At 43.6% G+C, this 20,193-nt stretch overlaps 1 protein-coding gene across 1 annotated transcript; it reads left to right on the forward strand.

The window, feature by feature from the left end:
* The first annotated feature begins 3,097 nt into the window (after positions 1–3,097).
* slc7a10a (solute carrier family 7 member 10a) lies at positions 3,098–20,089 on the forward strand. Its single transcript, XM_040196911.2, has 11 exons — positions 3,098–3,300; positions 6,872–7,076; positions 8,263–8,414; positions 14,765–14,890; positions 15,721–15,874; positions 16,092–16,215; positions 16,591–16,694; positions 16,797–16,893; positions 17,026–17,175; positions 18,548–18,725; positions 18,817–20,089. Exons 1-11 carry the CDS (start codon positions 3,198–3,200, stop codon positions 18,915–18,917), a joined length of 1,494 nt encoding a protein of 497 aa, XP_040052845.1. The 5' UTR covers positions 3,098–3,197; the 3' UTR covers positions 18,918–20,089.
* Positions 20,090–20,193: the final 104 nt, after the last annotated feature.

Consider the following 20,193-nt stretch of genomic DNA (forward strand, 5'->3'; position numbering starts at 1 on the left):
CTGATAACAAAATATCCCAAACCTACATAACTAATGATTATTTTCACAATTATACAATTATATATATTTCTTAAGCAATTATTTTGTCATGAAACAACTAAATGTTGATAGAAGTAGCTCCTTTTAGTAAAAATAATCACATAAAGATACCTATCCCTCTCCGATCAAGTTGTTGCTTGCAATCTGCCACCTCACCACTAGATGTCACTAGATCTCACACTCTGTTCCTTTAAGAGCATCCTCTCCAGCTATTGCTTCGCTGCAGCCTTTTCCAGTGGTACCTGGATGAACTGTACTCCTTTAAATGTTTATTTTGATAGACATTACATTTGTTCTACAGATTACATGCATACATTTGTTGTATTTCTCTTCTGGCCTTTTGCTTTTGGTCGCTGCACTGGCGTGGTGAGTGGGATTTAGCAATCACTGAAGATATCAGTTCCATGATGATTTTGTTCTTTTGACATCTTCAAAGTTACCCTAACCGTCATCTGCCATGTGTGTGTGTGTGTGTGTGTGTGTGCGTGTGCTCTGACATGTAACAATAGAAAGTGGCTCTATTGAACACCAGGAAGTTTTCATTGATAAATACACTGCAGGGGAAATGAATCATTCCGGGGTCATTTTTCACTCTCTCTGTCTGGCACATTTATGCTTTATCTAATTAGTATGAGTGTGAGGTTTACAGAGGTCCTTCTGAGGACACCGGACGACCCCAAAGTCATGCGCTGTGAATCCAGAAGCACTAACCGTCCAAGGATTGAACTAAAGGTAATGCCTGTTATTTACTTACTCACTCAATCACTTTAACAAGACACAACACAGCATCTTAGCGTACACTCATTTTTACACTGTGAAGGTGTGAACTGTTTTTTAAGCCGACATGTCACAGCCGGAGAGAAATAGTTGCAGTTAACATACATGATGATCCAGTTCCTTTTATAGCTAGCGGGCCAGTGAGCTTTTGCAATTGGCCTGTATGAACACCTCCCTACTGGGTGAGGTCACAAGACTCCTTCTATTAATTAAAAAGGAAATAACAGCCAGGCTGACAGACAGTGAGGGACGCGCAGTGCACTCACATCCAACTGTAAGAAATCTGACACAGTGAGTGAAAACATCATTATAGGCGTGAGTCCAATCACTTCCTGTTGTGAACTCTTGTTGGGATACATCTTCTACAAACCTTTTAGCCAGGAGACATTCAAAAGCAGAGGTGTAAGTAACCACGAGGACAACAGATTTGTTTGAGTCCTTAAGTCCTGAATGCGAGACAGTGAGACATCTTGCACAATCCATGGATCCTGAAACTGAAGCAGCAGAATTCCACCATCATTATTTAATTTATTTACACCTGTGACATGCAAACATATAATCCGTGGATTAAGAAAAAGCCACTTTTGCTTGGTTGCGAGCTGTAGCCGTAATAGCTACATGCTAATGACGTTTCAGGCAGGGTACTAGCTATTTGCAAGAAAAGCCACATCCCCACAGGCTACAGTTGTGTTTTAAATGTTATGCATGTCCTCAGATGTCTGCCACATTTATCGCAATGCGGAACTACCGGAGGATCATTTATGCTTCCCTCTTGAGGAGTACATTGGAAAAGTTTAATAGTTCGATGCATGTGTCACATAAGGTCAGTTGTCAATAATGCTGTGGATTAATTATAAACATTATACCCAAGGCACCGTGAGATTTTGAACCTCTCACAAAGCAGGTTCCTGTCACCATAGTAAGGTTTTCTATTTATATCCTATAAATAATAATAATAATTGTTTATACGTTATTACAGGGGCCCCCAAACTGATGGCGAGATGGAGCAGGGACCTCCTATTCTACGCAGTTTGGTCTGCCAGCTTTTATTTTTGAGCTTCGCGCTCTTTAGACGTGAGCATAAAGGCGATCTGATTGGCTGGTGCCTGCGCTGTCGTATTTGTATGAAAGGAGCAGTGAGTAAACCGGTGTGCAGCTTGAGAGCCGCTGTGTGTAGCTGAATGTATGCGTTGCGCACTGACAGATAACGTCTTCTCCATCAATTCATCCATTCGCTACAACATGTTGGATTCATGTTAATGTGTATTTAAAGACCATAAATACAATTCTGATTCTGAAGACATTTAAATTTGTGGGAAAAAAAAAGGTTGAAAAAAAAAATTGTCTTATCAACCAAAGATTTCACGACCCGCCTACAGTACCTCCGCGGACCCCCTGTTGAAGACCTCTGCATTATTACACAGCCTAACTTGTTGGAATGGGCGTGTTTTCACATGCACTATATTAATCTTTAGTCTGGCCCCGATTGGAAGCAGAGTGTGGAACATACTGTTGTGTTGACCTCTTTCACTTTAAGAGAATAAGCGGAGGCTCAAGTTTCAGCACGGCAGAGGGAGAACAGACTCACCTGAATCTCTTTCAAGGAGGGACAACCTGTCCTTCTTGTAAACATTTTCATGAAAAAAAAAGAAGACAATCTAAGACAATTTGAAGTTGACCGTTGAACTACAACTGTATCATTAGTGGTGATATTCTCCTGTTTACTTTACTTATTAAATCCATTGATATACGGCCATTTCTTTGATATTAGTCCTGCGAGGAAATAGTAAATAAGTCAAGAGTATCTGATCCAGGCCTACAGGTGATAGAACAGTACAGTACTGTTGACCCTCAAAGGCTCATATTACAGCGGCCCATTGGGACAACAGCCCACCTGAGTCCTATCTGGCCACACAACCGCTTTCTGTTTGTTTGTAAGGTTGGGCAGTTTCCAAGATACGTGCACTGCAAATGATACATGCTTTTAAAAAATAATTCTGAGGACCTCCTGTCCTTTTCTGCATATTTAAAAGGTTGGGCAATCTGTGCTCTCCCAAAAGCAACATTGAATTTAATGTAATATAATTTAAAATAGATAACTATTTTGAATAATCATTCATCTTATTTGAAGTTTACAACTCCCGGATACCGCCAAATGATGTATGCGTCCATACATCATTTGTATCATCATCTCGGGATCACACCTTTCAGGCTATACCTGAGACAAGGTGGTGACTTCAGCGGCGAGCCGTGCGCATGCGCGTGTCCTCAGCTCATCAGTAGTAAATTATAAGGGCTGCCCAGGGAGCGGAGCTTGGTTCAGTCTACAGTATCTGGACCGGACCGAGGCGGCCAGGAAGCACACTTGCGAGGCGGAGGAGATGGACAAAGAGAAAAAGAAGAGGGATAAAAAGTCCTCCAAGAGCGACAGAGTCACTTTGAAAAAAGAAATCGGACTTTTGAGCGCTTGCGCTATTATCATCGGTGAGTGGAGCGGCTTTTGTCTTAAATCGTGTTTTATGGACAGCGGGTCTATAAGGTGAATTCGGCTGCAGGGAGAACCTCGAGCCGAATAACGTCCGTATCGTGACCGGCGTGCCGCTGTTGCTTCCATGATAGAAGCACAATATGACGGCGCACAATAGGAGACAGTAGCGCGCACGGGGTCCGTTCTTCCTGAACGACTAAGTAAATAAACCTACAGCAAGTACACTGTGGGGAAGAGGGGACGCCTAAACCTTCATATGTGGCTTAGCTGTCGGATTCTAGCAGGACGCACAGAAAGAGTCACCTTTACGCGCGGATGGTTCACCTATGATGGCTCGGTCTATTTGGGTTTTGCCTGGAAACTGTTGCATCAGTCGTGATGATCTGAGCGTGGACGTGCTTACGTGGCTGGACCTCCTCGTGTCGAACTTGAAAGGCATGCAAACAAAGCAAAGCGCCCGCGCGTGTATATGCAATACATTACCGCGGGACAGAGACGCATCGAGGATGTCCCTATAGCGTGAGATGCACCAGCGCATGCATTAGGAAAACAGCCTATGGAGATTCTAGGTGTGTTTTAAAACGAGGTGTTGCGTTGATGCAAACGGTTTCCTAAAGTATGTGAGCTGCTGAACAGGAATATGGTGTTATATAGTGTACAGTATAAGCGACCTCATCTGCAGCAGTAACTCTACAGGTTGTGCAGTGTGAGTGTTGATGATGTGACGGACCCCGAGGCTCAGCTGATCCCCATATTCAGGGAGGCAGAGGAGGGACGAAACTATTGACCTAAAGACACAATATGAGTGTGGTTATTGTTGTTACCTCAGTGCGAGACCTTCTGGTCTTGGATTTAGCTTAATAGAGATGAGTACACTAACTCACATATTTTGGGTGCACTACGTTCTGACTGGTGGCTCTAGATATGCATAGGCTCACCAGATAGTCAGATGAACAGAGGGCATGCAGCATGAAAGGAGCGGACTCAATGATTGTGACACGTTGCTAAAACATGTGGAGGTCTGGATGAATGAGAGAGTGAAGCGACATGTGGTGGGGGATGATTGGGAATGTTTCTGGGAAAACTTACAGTACTGCCATCATATTCCATAACTACATATGTAGGTCTGCTCTCCAAACGGCAAGGTCCTACACCAAGTAGAGCATAGGCGGCCCCCTCCCGGTAAAAGGGATGTTGCAACGGACCAACTGAAACATGGAAAAGTGTTTCACTGTGCAGGCGGACCCAAACCTACCAGAAAAACAAAAACATTGACAATTCTTTAAATGATAAAATAGCAGATCTCAGAATGAGGATAAATACATATTAATGTGATATTCAAAACGTTTTTCAAAGGGAGTGCTACAGTCGGGCACTTTCAATAGTAATGTTATCATTTGAATAGCATATCTTCATAAGCAACGCCACTTATATTGTGCTTTGATAAAGGCAGATACGGCCGATACGGTTAGGATTTGTTCTTTACCCTGCCCTGGTTTTTCTTCATTTGGCAAGCAAATCCCCTGCTAAACGTTCAAAGTACACCCAGAGCGCTGAATATGCTTTCAAATATTATCCCCAAAGAACCGGTCCGAGGACATTTTCTTGTAATAATAGGTTACAAGTTCTTTCTTCTTGTGACTTTTAAGACTAGCATCATGCCTTCAGGGAATCGTGTCGCCGGAGAAAAGGTTTGGAACGCACTTCTTTACAGTCAGCGTAGATTGTTATGGTCTTGGTCCACTTTAGTGTTTCTAGTGTGAAATTACTCCTCAAATGGCTCAGGCCGGCACTGACCAGTTTAGGAGTCTTTTCTGTGGTGCACAGATGGAGTGGAGACTGCAGCTTTCACGCACATACAACTTGAGTCATGCTACTACCCACCACATCAAGCCTACTCGCATATCCACCGCCCCCTTCTAATGTAAGGTGGTCTACTGGCTCTCTCCAGGCAAATACTACTGCTTCGGCAAGGGGCAGGACAGCACACCGAAAGTATCTAATTACTGGTATTCCCACGCCCATGCCAGCAAACAACGTTTCCCCTCAGATGTGAGTCATGCTTAATTACATGAAAGTCGGTTTCATGGCAAAAAACGAAACCCATTGTCTATACTTTTTTTTTCAAACAAGCCTAGGGGTTGGCAGAAGAGCAAGGGGGTGTATTTCTTTACTCATCTCCGCAATTTGAATAAAATGTTGAGAGGGCGTGTACGACTGAGATTTATGCTCTAAGCCACGATGCCAGACTTTATGACATAACAAACACAACGCAGGCGTTACGCAACGACTCTGCATCTCACCACGACCTCCACAATCAAATGTGACAGTGATAAATAGACGGCTCGGACCTCCTCTCCCCCTCTGCATCATTAGGGGGCATTGAGTGCTGCTCCAGCGGGGGAAGCTGCGATGGCGTGCCTCACTCGGTGGCCTCCCAGAGAAAATGTTTACAGTGAACAGCGTCATAATTTGTTACCCAAAACTCCTCCTGTCCTGAAGTTCTCCAAAGGGTCGAAGAACACGGACGACAGCGCAAATCACGTGTTGCTTTGACAGCTGCTGTTTGGTTTCTTTCTCGTGCTTGTTAGTTTTTCTTTGTGTTGGGCGGATAACACGTGAGTGCCAGGCTGGATTTGAACTCACAACACGGTTGCTTAATAACATTGAGCTTCATTTCAGCTTAGTAGCCGCCAACCAGCCCGAAGTCTTTTCACCATTTTATTTCCGAGCCAATAACACTTAACAACTGTTTATACAAGTAAAGACTTGTGTTGAATGAAAAGTTTAAATACATTAAATAAAAATACTCTTACTTGGGTTTCGCCCAATTGTACTAATATTAAAAAAAATATAAAAAATGCCCTGCTAGATCAACTCTCAAAGACTAATTAAAACCTGTGTCACAGCTCTTCTCTGCTATAATTTCTTTCTTTTGGTGAGATTCACATATTCATCAATACAAGCGGCCTGCAGTGTCACGGGTAGTGCCAAATCGACTGCTAGCAGTTTAGAAGAGAAGGAAATACTGAATGTCACTCTAGATAACTGAATGTGACGTCTCCCTGTCTCTTGGTTGATATAAGAAAAGGTACTAGTCCAATCCCCAGATCGGCCCGAAAAGCGTTTTACATAAGACAGACCTACTGTTTATGAGCGGAGTTCTTTAGAGAGTCATTCAGTTAAAATAAAGTCGCTTGACTCCCCAGAGCATTTTTCTTGAATGGTTGGGAGGGTTTAATAAACCTCATGGTGGCTGTTTTCTTTTTCTCTGTCCAAGCCTCATTGGTGCCCTAACAAATATTTTATACAAAAATCAAATTTAATAGACGATACTCAAATCCAGCCTGTGGCCCCGGCAACATGGCCTCATCTCTGTCTCCCCCTTTTCTTTCCACCAATAATGTATTAATATCCTATTAATGCAAAAATCAAAGAAGAAAGAAGAAGAAAGGAAGCATAAAAAGGTTCATGTTGCTGTTTGTGTCATAGGTACAAGTTTATGCTCCGTGACTGTATTCATAGGGAAGTGTAAACAAAGCATTTATCTTTGTTTTTTCTCTAAAGGTAACATCATTGGCTCCGGGATATTCATCTCACCTAAAGGGGTGTTGGAGCATGCAGGCTCAGTGGGGCTGTCACTCATCGTCTGGGTCTGTGGAGGCGGGATCTGTGCCCTCGGTTCCTTATGCTATGCTGAACTTGGTGTCACCATCCCAAAATCTGGAGGAGACTACTCATATGTGACAGAAATCTTTGGAGGGCTAGTTGGGTGAGTACTGTTGTTTGGTCCAGTTACCCGTTGTCTATCTCCACCCAGGAGCATCCTTCACGTGTAATGAAGCGTGAGTGAGCGTGTGCCTCTGTTATCTCAGCTATTCTCACATTCAGCAGCAGCAAACATCATATTTTGGGTGCTAAAGGACCTGTCGTTGTTGAGATGACCGCCACTGACTCCTCACCCGTCCCTTTTAGCCGGCACTCTGTCGGTAGCGTGATAACACAGCTGAGTGCATCTCCAACACCCCCCCCCCTCCGTCCCTGCGCCCCCTATGACTACTCTGCGCCCACCGGGGAGGGAAAACAGTTTGTGGTGTGTTTAGCTAATATTTAACGGAACTACCAGAACACACACAGCTGCAGCATCCAGCCATAACTCAGCCGCTGCTAAGTGACCAGGCAGCCTGCCGAGTTCAAGTTTGGGTTTGGAAAGATTGTATGAACGACCTCCGTTGCCCGTGTGCGTCGCCGCTCGTTCTTGAGTTCTGGTAACGGAAGGTTTGCCAATTGTGGGTCGTATTCATTCAGTCACACAATACAGCAGTTGTTGTTGTTGTAGAAATGTGCACTTTAGAGTGTCAGACTGTAGCAATTCTAGTAACTTAGTAAGGATTAAACTGCAACAGCCTGTACACAAGAGAGCTGCCTGTCTGGCACAAAGCAGCCCTGAAGGTCTTGTGACTTGTTTGATCATGTGACATGTCAGCTGATCATAGATCGGCACTGTAAGACTCAGAAGGTCAAACGTGCTTGGCACTGTGAAGGCCTGTGGACACACTAGTTTAGTCCCGTGTGGCGCATTTGCACATGCAAAAAGGCGCAAGGAAAAGAAAGGACGAGGATATAATATTTAAAAAATGAAGGTCACAGTAAGATGAGATGCTCAGCAACAGTTTCCGTCCGGCGCGTAGTGCCTCTCCTCGTGTCTGGGCACTGGTCTCTCACAACTGATGCCAGAACGCCCCTGAGCGAGTTACTCAGACACAACCGCTGCAGTGCAGCTCCGCAGAGACCAACAGCCGGAAACTGTGATTGTGCCACGCAGCTCATTTAGGTAGAAGTGTGAATGTGAAGTCAGGAAGGAACTGAAAGAGAGCAACGAGAGCTCCTCCCTCCCCCCTCCCCTCCAAAAACAACAGTCAAAAAAATCCTGTGTGTTTTGTCTCTCCATCCCGTAGCTTCCTGTTGTTATGGAGCGCCGTCCTCATCATGTATCCGACCACGCTGGCTGTCATCGCGCTCACCTTCTCCAATTACGTCCTGCAGCCGGCCTTCCCGGACTGCCTGCCACCGTACATCGCCACCAGACTCCTCGCCACCATCTGTGTCTGTGAGTCACAAACACAGAAAAAACACTGAAAGTCTCAATTGTTTTTGTTATAATTCACAAGCTCTTCTGTTTAGTCTGTTTAACTTTCACTATTCAAGATATCAAACTGTACTTCCCAGAGATCATTTGCCAATCAGTGCAGGTCTTTTTCCTCCATCATTATAAACCACATGCAACACATGACGTGTTATATTCTTCAAAACACAATTACGTTTTAAACTCTGCATCTCTTTATATTTGCAAACTGTGCCACTGTAATAAATAAAGTGCAATAGAAGCTGGGAATGCCCTTTTACTTAAGGAATGCAGCCATAAAACAGTAATATACAAGCTTTCAGTAAGTATCCAGTGTCGATCAGATGCTCTTGTGTAATGTCTGTGAAGGGGAAAGGCCCAACAAACAGGTTAGGGATTATTTTACACAACCTAACAAAGACTAGTGAGGCGCTAATGCTTTTGGGAAAAATCACATTCTGACTTCCCATGAATCTCAACTTTCCATCCAGACGATTGTTAGCCTGCCCAAGCATAGAGACTGGCAATATTTGACAAAAATATGTGAAATATGTTTGTTTTTTCAATGATTTAAGGCACACTTTTAAGTGTCAAATCAATGAATTTGTTGAGACTTTTTTTTTTACTCCAGGAAAGATATTCAGCAGGAAAACAATTGATCGCCTACTGTGGGAGAGAATGTGTCCTTAACCTCAAGTGACTGCGGGGTCTTGTTTGCGAGGGAGGGGAAGATGGAGTGTGAGTTTGGCCGGAGAATCGGAGCGGCGGGGGCGGTATTACACTCACTTTACCGCGCGGAAAGCAAAGCCCTCGATCTACCGGTCGATCTATATTCCTCACCTACGGTCAAGAAGGATTGGTTTGGGCATCCTTACCTGGTAAGGTAATCTCCCCACGGAGGATGGTTTGCATTCCGGTTGGACGCTTGCTGCCAATCTCGGTCTCTGCCACTGTCACAATGACGTCCTGGTTCCAATTATCACACTTCATGCCTTCTGTTGGATATCTGTAGATATTCAGGACTGGATGAACCAGAGTGACTCCCTACTTATCTTAGGTTAAAAAGTCAGAGCATGCTGAGAAATTGATTTCGAGTAATATTGATTGAGCAATGAATGACGGTAGACCACAACAAGTGCAGTCCTGAAGATATTATGATACTTTGATGGTTCACAGTGTGCTGTCATCGTCATTTAATGATTCCTCATGAAACGCTGGGGTCTATTTCCAGCCTCTACTCAAGCTAGCGCCTTGAAATGTTATAGCAATCTGTATTTAAATAGCCCGGGGCGTAAGCACGCTGTGTGTGTATCTAGTGGCCAGCCAGCCAGTTTGCTCTTGTCTGAACTGGATGCAGAAAGGGGGGATGCATCGCGGAGGGTTGGGGATCGGTGCCTGAAAGCGTGTGCATGTGTCTGGGGATTGCATTTACAGGACACGCAGGTGGGCCGCCACTATTTTTGGCAACAGAATGTTACAACCACTGTGTAGTCAGGCCCGCGGCCCACTTTTCTGTGTGCTGTTTTTTATGTTTTCTCTAGCGCGTGGGACGAGTGTGTGTGTGTGTGTGTGTCAGTATCAGTGTCAGACTATGTAATGGTGCCAGCCTTTGGGGATGCCGCTAATGAGAGGGCGTGTCTACGCCATTGTGCATTGTCTCCCAGTGGTTACCGTGACGCTCCTGTCACCAAGCACCATGGAAACAGGAAATGGGCACCTTGCACATTGATGATGGGGAATCCCATTGGCCAGCTGACATTCGGGTTGGGTGAGTGTTGCCCCTATTGGCTGCTTGGTTCCGCCTCCGTCCTCCTCTCTGGTCCACAGCATTACATTTCAGACCTATAGTGGGGTTGTAGCTGCGGTCAGCCGTTATGTAAGCTTCAATCCGTCCAAGTGAAACTTTATTACCGTGGGAAATGTCCACAAATATCCACAAATGTCCTGATAACAGATGGAGAAGATTTTTCTCTGAACCCACAAAAGTTAATGATAAGTCCTTGAAGTATAATTCCATTATCCACAAACACCAACAGCAGACATGTTCTTCCTCTAAAACTGCTGGTGAAAACACCGTTTTGGTCAGTTAGTGACAAAATGTCACTGATTCTTTTGGCTTACTCCAGTGTGCGTCATTCTGCAGTGCTCTAGACTCATCAAGGACCATAAATCCTACAGCGGAAGCAGAAAACAGTCTGGTTGCTCACATTCTGCCCAAAGGGAATTTGCAGGACAGCTTGACTACAGAAAAAGTGAAAGTATCATGGCTCACTGGGATAAAGTTAAAGTTTTGTCAAGTCTAGTTGTTTGTTTGAAACACTCAAGGAGATTAACCGGATTAAATGTTGTTCTGCACTGCCGAGTCCTATTAAGGCCAGTGTCATGTCCACTGGACTTTTCTGGGTGGTTTATGAATGTAAGGCAGCCTAGTCAGTCCTCCCTTCTCTTCTGCACGGTGTAATATGTGTGTGTGTGTGTGTGTGTGTGTGTGTGTGTGTGTGTGTGTGTGTGTGTGTGTGTGTGTGTGTGTGTGTGTGTGTGTGTGTGTGTGTGTCAGAAAACCAGACAGGTCCAGTTGTGATTTGTGTTATTCTAATAATAGGAGCACGGTCATGCGCCTGGCACTCCCACTTCAGGAGATTCACTCTATTACGGCAGTTTATTCCCTTTAACTAGGTATAAATTACCAATCTGCATGGATTACTTTTTCCAGTCTTTACCATAGAGTATATTTAATATATGTAACATCTGACCTAACAATACCCCAGAATGTGATCATGTTCTCCTTTTCAAAGCTGGAACCCGATTGTTTCCTTCAGCTGAGGAGAAACAGCGGTGGGTGTTGTATTGCAGCAAATCAGATGTTGACAGATGTTGAATCTTGCCCACTGGTTTTGATGGATGGACATTGACATATTCCAGAGAACAACTAGACATGACACCATCTGAGTGTCCCCCTTTTTATCATTTTATCCTACATTGTGTGAGATTGTAATAATTAGCATGAGAAGGCTTGAGTTGTGACCAAAAACATGTTTTGTGAGGTCACGGTGACCTTTGATCACAAATTCATTCTTATGTTGAGAGAAAGGGGTGAATTCTGCCAAATTAGAAAGAGAATAGTGAAACGTGAGGTCACCGTCTGATGAATTCCTTTCTATGAAAAACTTCCCTCACTGCGTTCCTAACAAATAAAAAGATATAATAGGCTTCGACCTTCGATGTGTCCAGAACTGAAATGCCAGAAGCAAAACGCCTCTAACAGGCACCACGTGTACTATTTCAGACCCCCACATAGTCAGAACAATACAAATACAGGGACAGCGTGACTTCCACAGACTCCCAGTACATGTTGTACTGGGTTATATCGAACGCTGCACCAACTCCTTTGTATTTGATTGAGGAGTCGTGGACGAGGAGACTAGCAGCTACATCTAAACAAAAAGGAGACCGGTGAATAAAGTGTTTAGTCCTGCTCATCCTCTACTCAGCACATGCGGACACTTGGTCAACAGGATTCCGTCGGCGTCATTTAAGTTTAGGGCCAACGGTGTACCAACAGTTATGCTGTGCTTATTTTTTGACTGTTGCAGCGATGGTTTAAGTTCATATCTGTTAGAAACATTCTCACATGACACCGGTGTAAAATCCTTAAACAGGACTTTTAATAAATAATAAAGGGTTTTCTACTTGAGTCGTCTACGGAAGATTGACAAAACATTATTGTTTTCCCAATAATATCTGAGGGGAAACTACACAGAACCACAAGTGAGCACACTAGCTCAATTTAAAAAAACGTGATTGAGGTTATTTGTTTTTTCATTCAAGTCTGTATTGCATTACAAACCAAAATCAATGAGAATTTAAAAGTTAGGAAATAAAAGGAAAACCCAGAAAAGTGGGGCCAATCGTAACATAAAAGGTTAACATTTATAATCATGTGCTGGCCCATCTGTCAGTAATAGACTTACTGGCTGGGTCTCAGAAGACAGTTGAAATGAGCTGAATTGAACAGGACTATGGCAGCAAACTACTACTAGCTATGGAAATATATAGTGGAAATATATCAATCTACCTGAGCAGAGAAGGAAGTTACTCTGTATGTTGTTATCTCAGCCTCTCCGCGCTTTGTCGATACAGCCCACGCAAGCTTTTTAGTCTGTGCATGATTACAGAAAACCGGCAATCCAGTTGCTCCTAATCTCACATGAACCTTCATATCTAAACAGCAGCTATATGAAGACCGATTGACAGTGGTGGCTTGGTGCGGCCTTCCTTTATACGCAGCATCTCTGACTGCGCTCTGTTAGTTGTCTGCATGTCTTTGACCCGGACCTAATCCGGTAGATTAACTGTAGTCCGCGGGGATTCTGGAGTCAGTTACCTTGTGGGTGACGGACAGGATTGGGGGGCCGGGGGGCTTTATTGCCACTTGAGTGACTCCTGTGAGCAGATCCTGAAACGAGAGGAGGCGTTCCTGAGGAATCCGGAATAAAAGCAGTAATTAGTTTAGTATTCTGGTGCTGAGGCACCTTCAATGGGAGCTGTGATGGCAGGACACAGATTTACCTGCACTGTCACTTCCAAAGCCCGCTGGCACCTCCTTCCTGTCAGGGTTGACATAGAGGGAAGTGGGGGGAGGAGGTGGTGGTGGGAGGGGGGGGGGGGGGGGGGGCTTCACGGGAACACAGGAACGGAAATGCATGCAACACCCCGAGGGGGACTGGCTATAAAACACCGTGGTGTTGTATGGAAGAGAAAGCTCTGCCCGGTGCCACCGATACCTCCTGCCAAAAATGCACATGTGTGTGTGTGTGTGTGTGTGTGTGTGTGTCCGCGCCAGCGGAAGCAGCTTCTGTGGTGGGAGGGAAACGTTGCCCCAATGATGGATGACATGGTGGATAGCACCGTCCACCCACTCACGCACACACACACACACACACACCTCTATGAGCGTGCCTGTGTGCAAGTAGTAGTGAAAATCAATGATCATTTATGATAATAATGATAATGAATAATTGAGATTGAATAGTACAGTGACAGATTGTAAAGCCCTGAGGCAAATTGGGGATTTGTGTTTTGGGCTGTACACCATAAATTGAATTCAATTTCCTGTTGATATGATACGTCATTAAGAAGACAAGAAAATAGTGGATTGGCGTGTGTCACTTTCACGTGACGCTCCCCCTCTCACGACCACAGACAGGCACGCACACAGGATTTCCTTAACCTTTTAAGGTAGTTCCCGATTGAATTATGCTAAATTTAGAAAGCCATGTGTTTGGTTAATGTTGCACAGCCGTTGGCACTTAACCAAACACTGATCGAAAAAACATTTTGGTAGACAGAGCGGAATCTCCTCTGCACAGTATTTCCTGGTTTATTGTGTTGATTCCCTTTGCGTATAAAAAGTGTTGTTAACAGGACAAAACACTATGTAAAACCTGTCATTGTCTGTTTAATCTGGTTTGTGCTACACACTTACACTCATGCCACAGTGTTTTTGATAAAAAAATGTCCGTTACATTTATGTAAGGAGGTGAATGTCGCAAAATCTGCCTCAACCTGAAGCAGCAAATATGAAGTGGGCAGATCAGACAGCCCCTTTGTGTACTCATCTACACACATGACATACTAACCTAAATGCAACACGTACCTAACATGGCGAACCGCACCCAACGCTGAGCCAAACCCCGTGTCAATAATACTCTACATGTCGTACATTCACATAACGTTCCATGTGAGCGCGCTGACAGCATTGCAGTTGCAGCACATTGTTGTTCAGACTGAAATGTGCGGCATGATGACTGAACGTCACGCCTTTAAAGTAAAGAATCAAAAGTGGCACAAAAGTGTAAATCTCTTTCTGTCTCAGCACTGGTAGCTCGATACAACAACTCCTACTGGGCTTGCCTCACTTAAGCTCGTAACGAGTTCAAAGGCTACAGCCAGCGTTACTTGTGGTGGAAAATATGTACACACACACACTATGCAAGTAGGAAACAGGATGTAGGAAGTGTTGAATCCATAGACTTCTGTCTTTTTTGTCAGGAATGTCTTTCTTTGTGCTGACACGGATGGAATTTTGTGTGCTGTAAAAAAATGCACAGCCCGTAAAACATTTCACATAAATAAGAAAGAGGCCACAGAACACATGCAGTCCATGCATACTGCTGCTGATTACCTCAACTTTACTTAAAAGCTATGATTTTGTTTCATGAAAAGCACATTTAGGTTTTTAGTTTAGCAGTGAAGGTTATTGTTCTAGTGGACATACACTCATACAGAAATGAATTTACTGTTTGAAGTGACGTTGAGTGTGTGTTTGTCTGCAGTATTCCTGACCTGGGTGAACTGCTCCAGTGTGCGCTGGGCCACAAGGATCCAGGATGTTTTCACTGTAGGAAAACTCCTCGCTCTGGTACTCATCATAGTGGTGGGACTCATCCAGATTTGTAGAGGTAAACGCACACGCTCTTTTCAGTCGATATATCCAGAAATCGTAGTTTATCTTTTGATCACTGGTTATATTTTAATTATCTCCATTAAGAAAATTGTTGAATTAAGAAATACCTCAAAGCAAGAACAAGCGATGTAAAGAATACCTACATTTTCAACAACTGAACAGAATAATGACAACGTTCAGCGTTAACATCATGTAGCAGAACTCACTGAGACTGTCACGGTGTGGTTTATTTCCTGTCTTATTTTGTAGTTTTCTGCTTTTTGTCTCCCTGGGTAACTTCACTTCCTGCCTTGTCCTGTCATCGTCTGTGATTGTCTGATTGTTTCCACCTGTGTCCAATCACCTGCACCTCCCTAGTGTATTTAAGCAGTGTGTCTCTTGTGTCACTTGTTGCGTCATTGTCTTTCGTTGTGGATGTTTGTAGTTCCTGTCTGCCGGTTTTCCCCTGGTTCGTGTGCGTTTTTGCCTGTTAGCCTTTTGCTTTTGCCTTTTAGACTATTAAAGTCTTTTATTTTCTAAAAAGTCTGCGTTTGAGTCCTGCCTCCTCCACCCATCCCTGACAGAGACATACAATGTAATTCATTGACAAAATGTAGAGTGTAATGTAAAAAATGTAGAAATGTAAAGTTCTCAAGGAAAAAAAACATAGTAGCTAATGAGAAAAATATATGTATCAACTACCTTAAAGTTAAAAAAAAGTAAGGCGGTAACGAGAAATGAAATTCCTTATTTTGCATTATTTCAGAAAATGTGGTGGAGAGTAATAACCTTATAGGTGATATTACAGAATCTTTTTACTGTTTCATCCTCCCTCGACGTCTCCAGGTCACTATGACGCCCTTCGGCCCAGCGAGGCCTTTGAATTCCGTCAGGACCCCTCCGTGGGACAGATAGCGCTGGCCTTCCTTCAGGCCTCCTTCGCCTACAGCGGCTGGAACTTCCTCAACTACGTCACGGAGGAGGTCGTGGAGCCGCGCAAGTACGGTACACGCACTGCACAGTATTTCACATCACTACGGGTTTTCATATAAAAGGTCTAAATTGTCAAACTTGCACCTACACAGTGGAATATGATGTACGGCTCAGCCTCTTAATTCAGGGCTACGTACTTGATCAAAATTCAGGCTTATTAAATCGCTGCACAGCGACCCCAACCTTGGAATTACCGCCAAAACTTACATTAATATTTCCATCAGGAATCTGCCCCGTGCCATCTACATTTCCATCCCACTGGTGACCCTTGTCTACACCATGACCAACATTGCCTACTTCTCCTCCATGAGCCCTGAGGAGCTGCTTGCCTCCAATGCGGTGGCAGTGGTGAGCAGCTCTCCATCTCTCACATCACTTCGTACACTGTTTAACAAGAGCCTCAGCTGTCTGGAAACTGGATGTCTGCTGAGGCGGAGTCTCGTAGCACGAGACTGACCGCAACCGTTAATTAGTCAATAAGATTAAAGTTTACAGGCAAAGGGTTTTTCTCACGATACCAGAGGGAAGACTGGGAAACAGTCACGAGTTCGGTGTGTGACTACTTTCCTTTCACAGACTTGAATTACAAGCAGGGTCCTGGGATCTTTCAGTGAAATTATTAAAGGAACGCATTACTGGCAGATAGTGAATGCCTGAATCAATAAGCCTTTGTTGGCTAATGTCTTTCAAATATCTGACCTATCAGCGATTGTGTGGTTCCAGACATTTGGGGAAAAGCTGCTGGGGATGTTTTCCTGGGTGATGCCGATCTCGGTGGCGCTGTCCACCTTTGGAGGGATCAACGGATATCTGTTCACCTCCTCCAGGTAGAACACACACGCCAAACCGACATTCACGGATTTCCTTTTACGATAGGCTAAGTAGAGCAAACCTGAACACACACTTGCGCACTGTGTGTCCGTCTGTAGATTGTGTTTCTCGGGAGCCAGAGAGGGTCACTTGCCTTATCTGCTGGCTATGATCCACCTAAAGAACTGCACTCCTATCCCCGCCCTGCTGGTCTGCGTGAGTGCTGCACTCACAGTTTATCCTACTTTGACTCGCCTTGTGTTTTAAAATGAATATGGAACTTGTTAGCATCATTTTGAAATAGTTTAACACGTATTTGACCCTTGACCTCACCTTCCCCTCCCACAGTGCTTTGCCACCATAGTCATCCTGTGCATCGGAGAGACACACAACCTGATCAACTATGTGTCCTTTATCAACTATTTGTCCTACGGCGTGACCATTGCTGGCCTCCTCTACCTCCGCAAGAAAAGACCCAACCTGGTCAGACCCATCAAGGTAAAAAACATGCACTCACTGCAGGAACTAAATTGAACTTGGGTAGTTTTATCACGTGTCCTTGTTGAAAACAGCACAGAATGTTGTAACTATCACGTCATAGCTGTCGGTTTACTTCAAATTGACCACCAGGGCCCCCCGAGACAAACTATTATGGTGCTGCTCAAATATCCACTTTTCTCCCAATCAGTCGTAACTGGAAAATTGTTTTTGAATGTTTTGCGAGCCGTCTGGGTTCTGTTAGTGATATATTAATTACATAGCTAAGAAGTACAAATTACCTCTTAGTTATTGTTATTGATAACAAACTCGGTCACACAAACAAATTAAAGGGACAAAATGTTTGTCTAGTGGCTTCCAATATACCGACATTAACACACTTATTCAATGATACAATTCTAATATAAATCTACAGATTACTATTACTACAGACAACGAAAATACAGGATGGAGCTTCCCTTCACATGAACAATACTTCTCCTTCATCCTCACAGAGAGTAGGTCTAATTACTAGTGATGTGTCGTTCGTGAACGATTCGTTCATTTTCAACTAATCCTTACAAGGACTCGAGAGTAACGGGTCCTCTCAAAAAAAAGATTTGTTCATTTTACTGAACGGTCGGTTATATCTTACACCCCCCCAAAGAACCGAGTCGGTAAAAAGATCCGAACTTCCCATCACTACTAATTACATAAAGGGTCAATATTTTTTATTTAAAAACATCTGTCTGGGGGACAGCAGATGGAAATTAGCCTCTCTGGCTAAGTCTGGCTCACACAGTTCACGTTAGCTACCGTTAATGTTGTTAAAGTTATGGCACTCCTAAGGTTACCAACGTTGAGTTGCTGTTCAAAGACACACACACGTGTTGTCACTGTGCTGCGTTGGTAAGCCAGAAGGTCAAAAAGAAAGACATTAATACATATTCTTTTAGATTTCATCCACCCAGCACATGTAACACGTTAAGCTCATCGCCGTAGTTAACCAGCAGCTTGCCCCATAACGTTACCTAGGCAACCCGTTGGTAGGATCAGCTTTAGATCCCGTGGTACCTGCGGGTTCTCATTCGGGTCGGTCATTCACATATACAGTACTGTGTCGCCCCCTTGTGTCAGATAGGTATATCATACGATACGTGTGATATATCAGATTATCAATAATATATATTTTTTAATGGTCCAAGCTCTATACTTACAGTATACTGTCTATAGGTTTGTTTCAGAGGGAAATACTGTAGCAACCCAAATGAAGAAAATGCAGCAATTGCTCAATAGTGGCTCACTAATATATATATATATATATATATATATATATATATATATATATATATATAAATAAATATATATATATAAAAATGTCTGTCCCGTGCAGGTAAGCATGCTGGTCCCCATCGCCTACTTGGTATTCTGGGCCGTGCTGCTCGGCTTCAGTCTGTACTCGGAACCAGTGGTTTGTGGCCTGGGAATGGTCATCATGCTGACTGGAGTCCCTGTGTACTTTGTGGGGGTTCATTGGAAGGACAAACCCAAATGTGTCTACAGGCTAGTTGGTGAGTTGGGCTGTGACATTTGAATATTTACAGATATGTTGGCAGACAGCCCCTGGTAATAACACTCCCCTTGTTGTCTTTTGCATTGCAGAACGTGTCACATACATTGGCCAGAAGGTTTGTTATGTGGTGTTTCCTCAGGAAGACCTTTCAGAGACTGAACCCCTCACTTCCTCCAAAGCCACTGACTGAGCAATGCACTCAACCATGAATTATCTTTTTACATCAACACCTCGTCCTTCCAATTTCTTTAGAATTTATTTGTTATTTCACATTGGTCGGCTTGTGGATGGTGAAGAAAAAGGATTTCGTCAATGTTCTTGCACAGGTGGAGCCTGCGGAGGGTTAGAATTAGTAAACTAGCATGCTAAACCCTAACGCGCAGAAATATGTGTCTTTTTGCTTGTTGGTTGATTCTGTTCCTCCATTCTTGTGGCGTGTAGGCGGAGAGATCCGTTTCTCATCTTCTCCCTTCTCACTCAAAACAACCCCCATCTCTCATATGCCTCATTGCCAAGATATTTTATGATTTTAACTAAATCCTTGAGCTAATGTGCCTTATGAAACGCATGTGTTGGTAGAGTGGATTGGTTTGTGTGGGATAGTTTAATATCTTTTTCTGAGGTCTATATGCAAGCAGTGTCTGCACTTAGCAATACGTCTCTATTACTGCTGCTACCTTCAGATCTTTCACTAATTATTCACATGATGTTTACCGTTTGTTAACTGTGGATGTATATTTCTTCTCTCTGTATTCTTTACTTTAGACCCCGTTGTGGCTTTTAAAAAAATACTGCAACACTACATTCTCCTGAGAGATGCTGTGGGGGCTTTGATGTTATTATTAGATTACCACTTCACACTCATCATTCCCAGTAATATTTAGAGCACAGGGGGCACGGGAGAACGACGGGAGGTTTGTGGCCGTCAGCTGGACGAATGGCTCTGGGAAATGAATGAATGCGTTTCAGTAACCTCTCTGACAGACTACTTGTCTGTCAGCAGACCATGTTGTGGATACAGCAAAGCATATAAGGGTTCGGGCCAGTGACCCTTTTTTGAAACAATGTGAACCAGCAGCATTAAACTTGAATAAAAGCTTCGGGTGCTTTTCCAGGCCAGAAGATGCTGGGAAATTTCCCTCTGCATCAAATCCAGTGAGAAGCTTCAAACAGCAGCATCGTCCTGTCGCTGTTACTCAGTTGTGATCTGTAAATACTGTGTAAAGAATGAAACGAACTGTTACAAATGTGTCAAGGACTCCTACAAAGTCCATTTTCCTAACTCATTGTTGGGTAGGCCTACGTGTTTTGTTAGTGTGAAGAATAACAATGTAATTACTTATTAAATTAAGCAACTTCTAAGATGTATTTTTTTTATATATATAATGCAAGCAGGTTGTTCTCCTGACTCTTCATCAAGCATCATCACCAGATCAAAAATGGCTACGTAGCTATACTTTGTTTTG

This window comes from Gasterosteus aculeatus, chromosome 12 (assembly GCF_964276395.1).
Source record: "Gasterosteus aculeatus chromosome 12, fGasAcu3.hap1.1, whole genome shotgun sequence".
NCBI lineage: Eukaryota > Metazoa > Chordata > Actinopteri > Perciformes > Gasterosteidae > Gasterosteus > Gasterosteus aculeatus.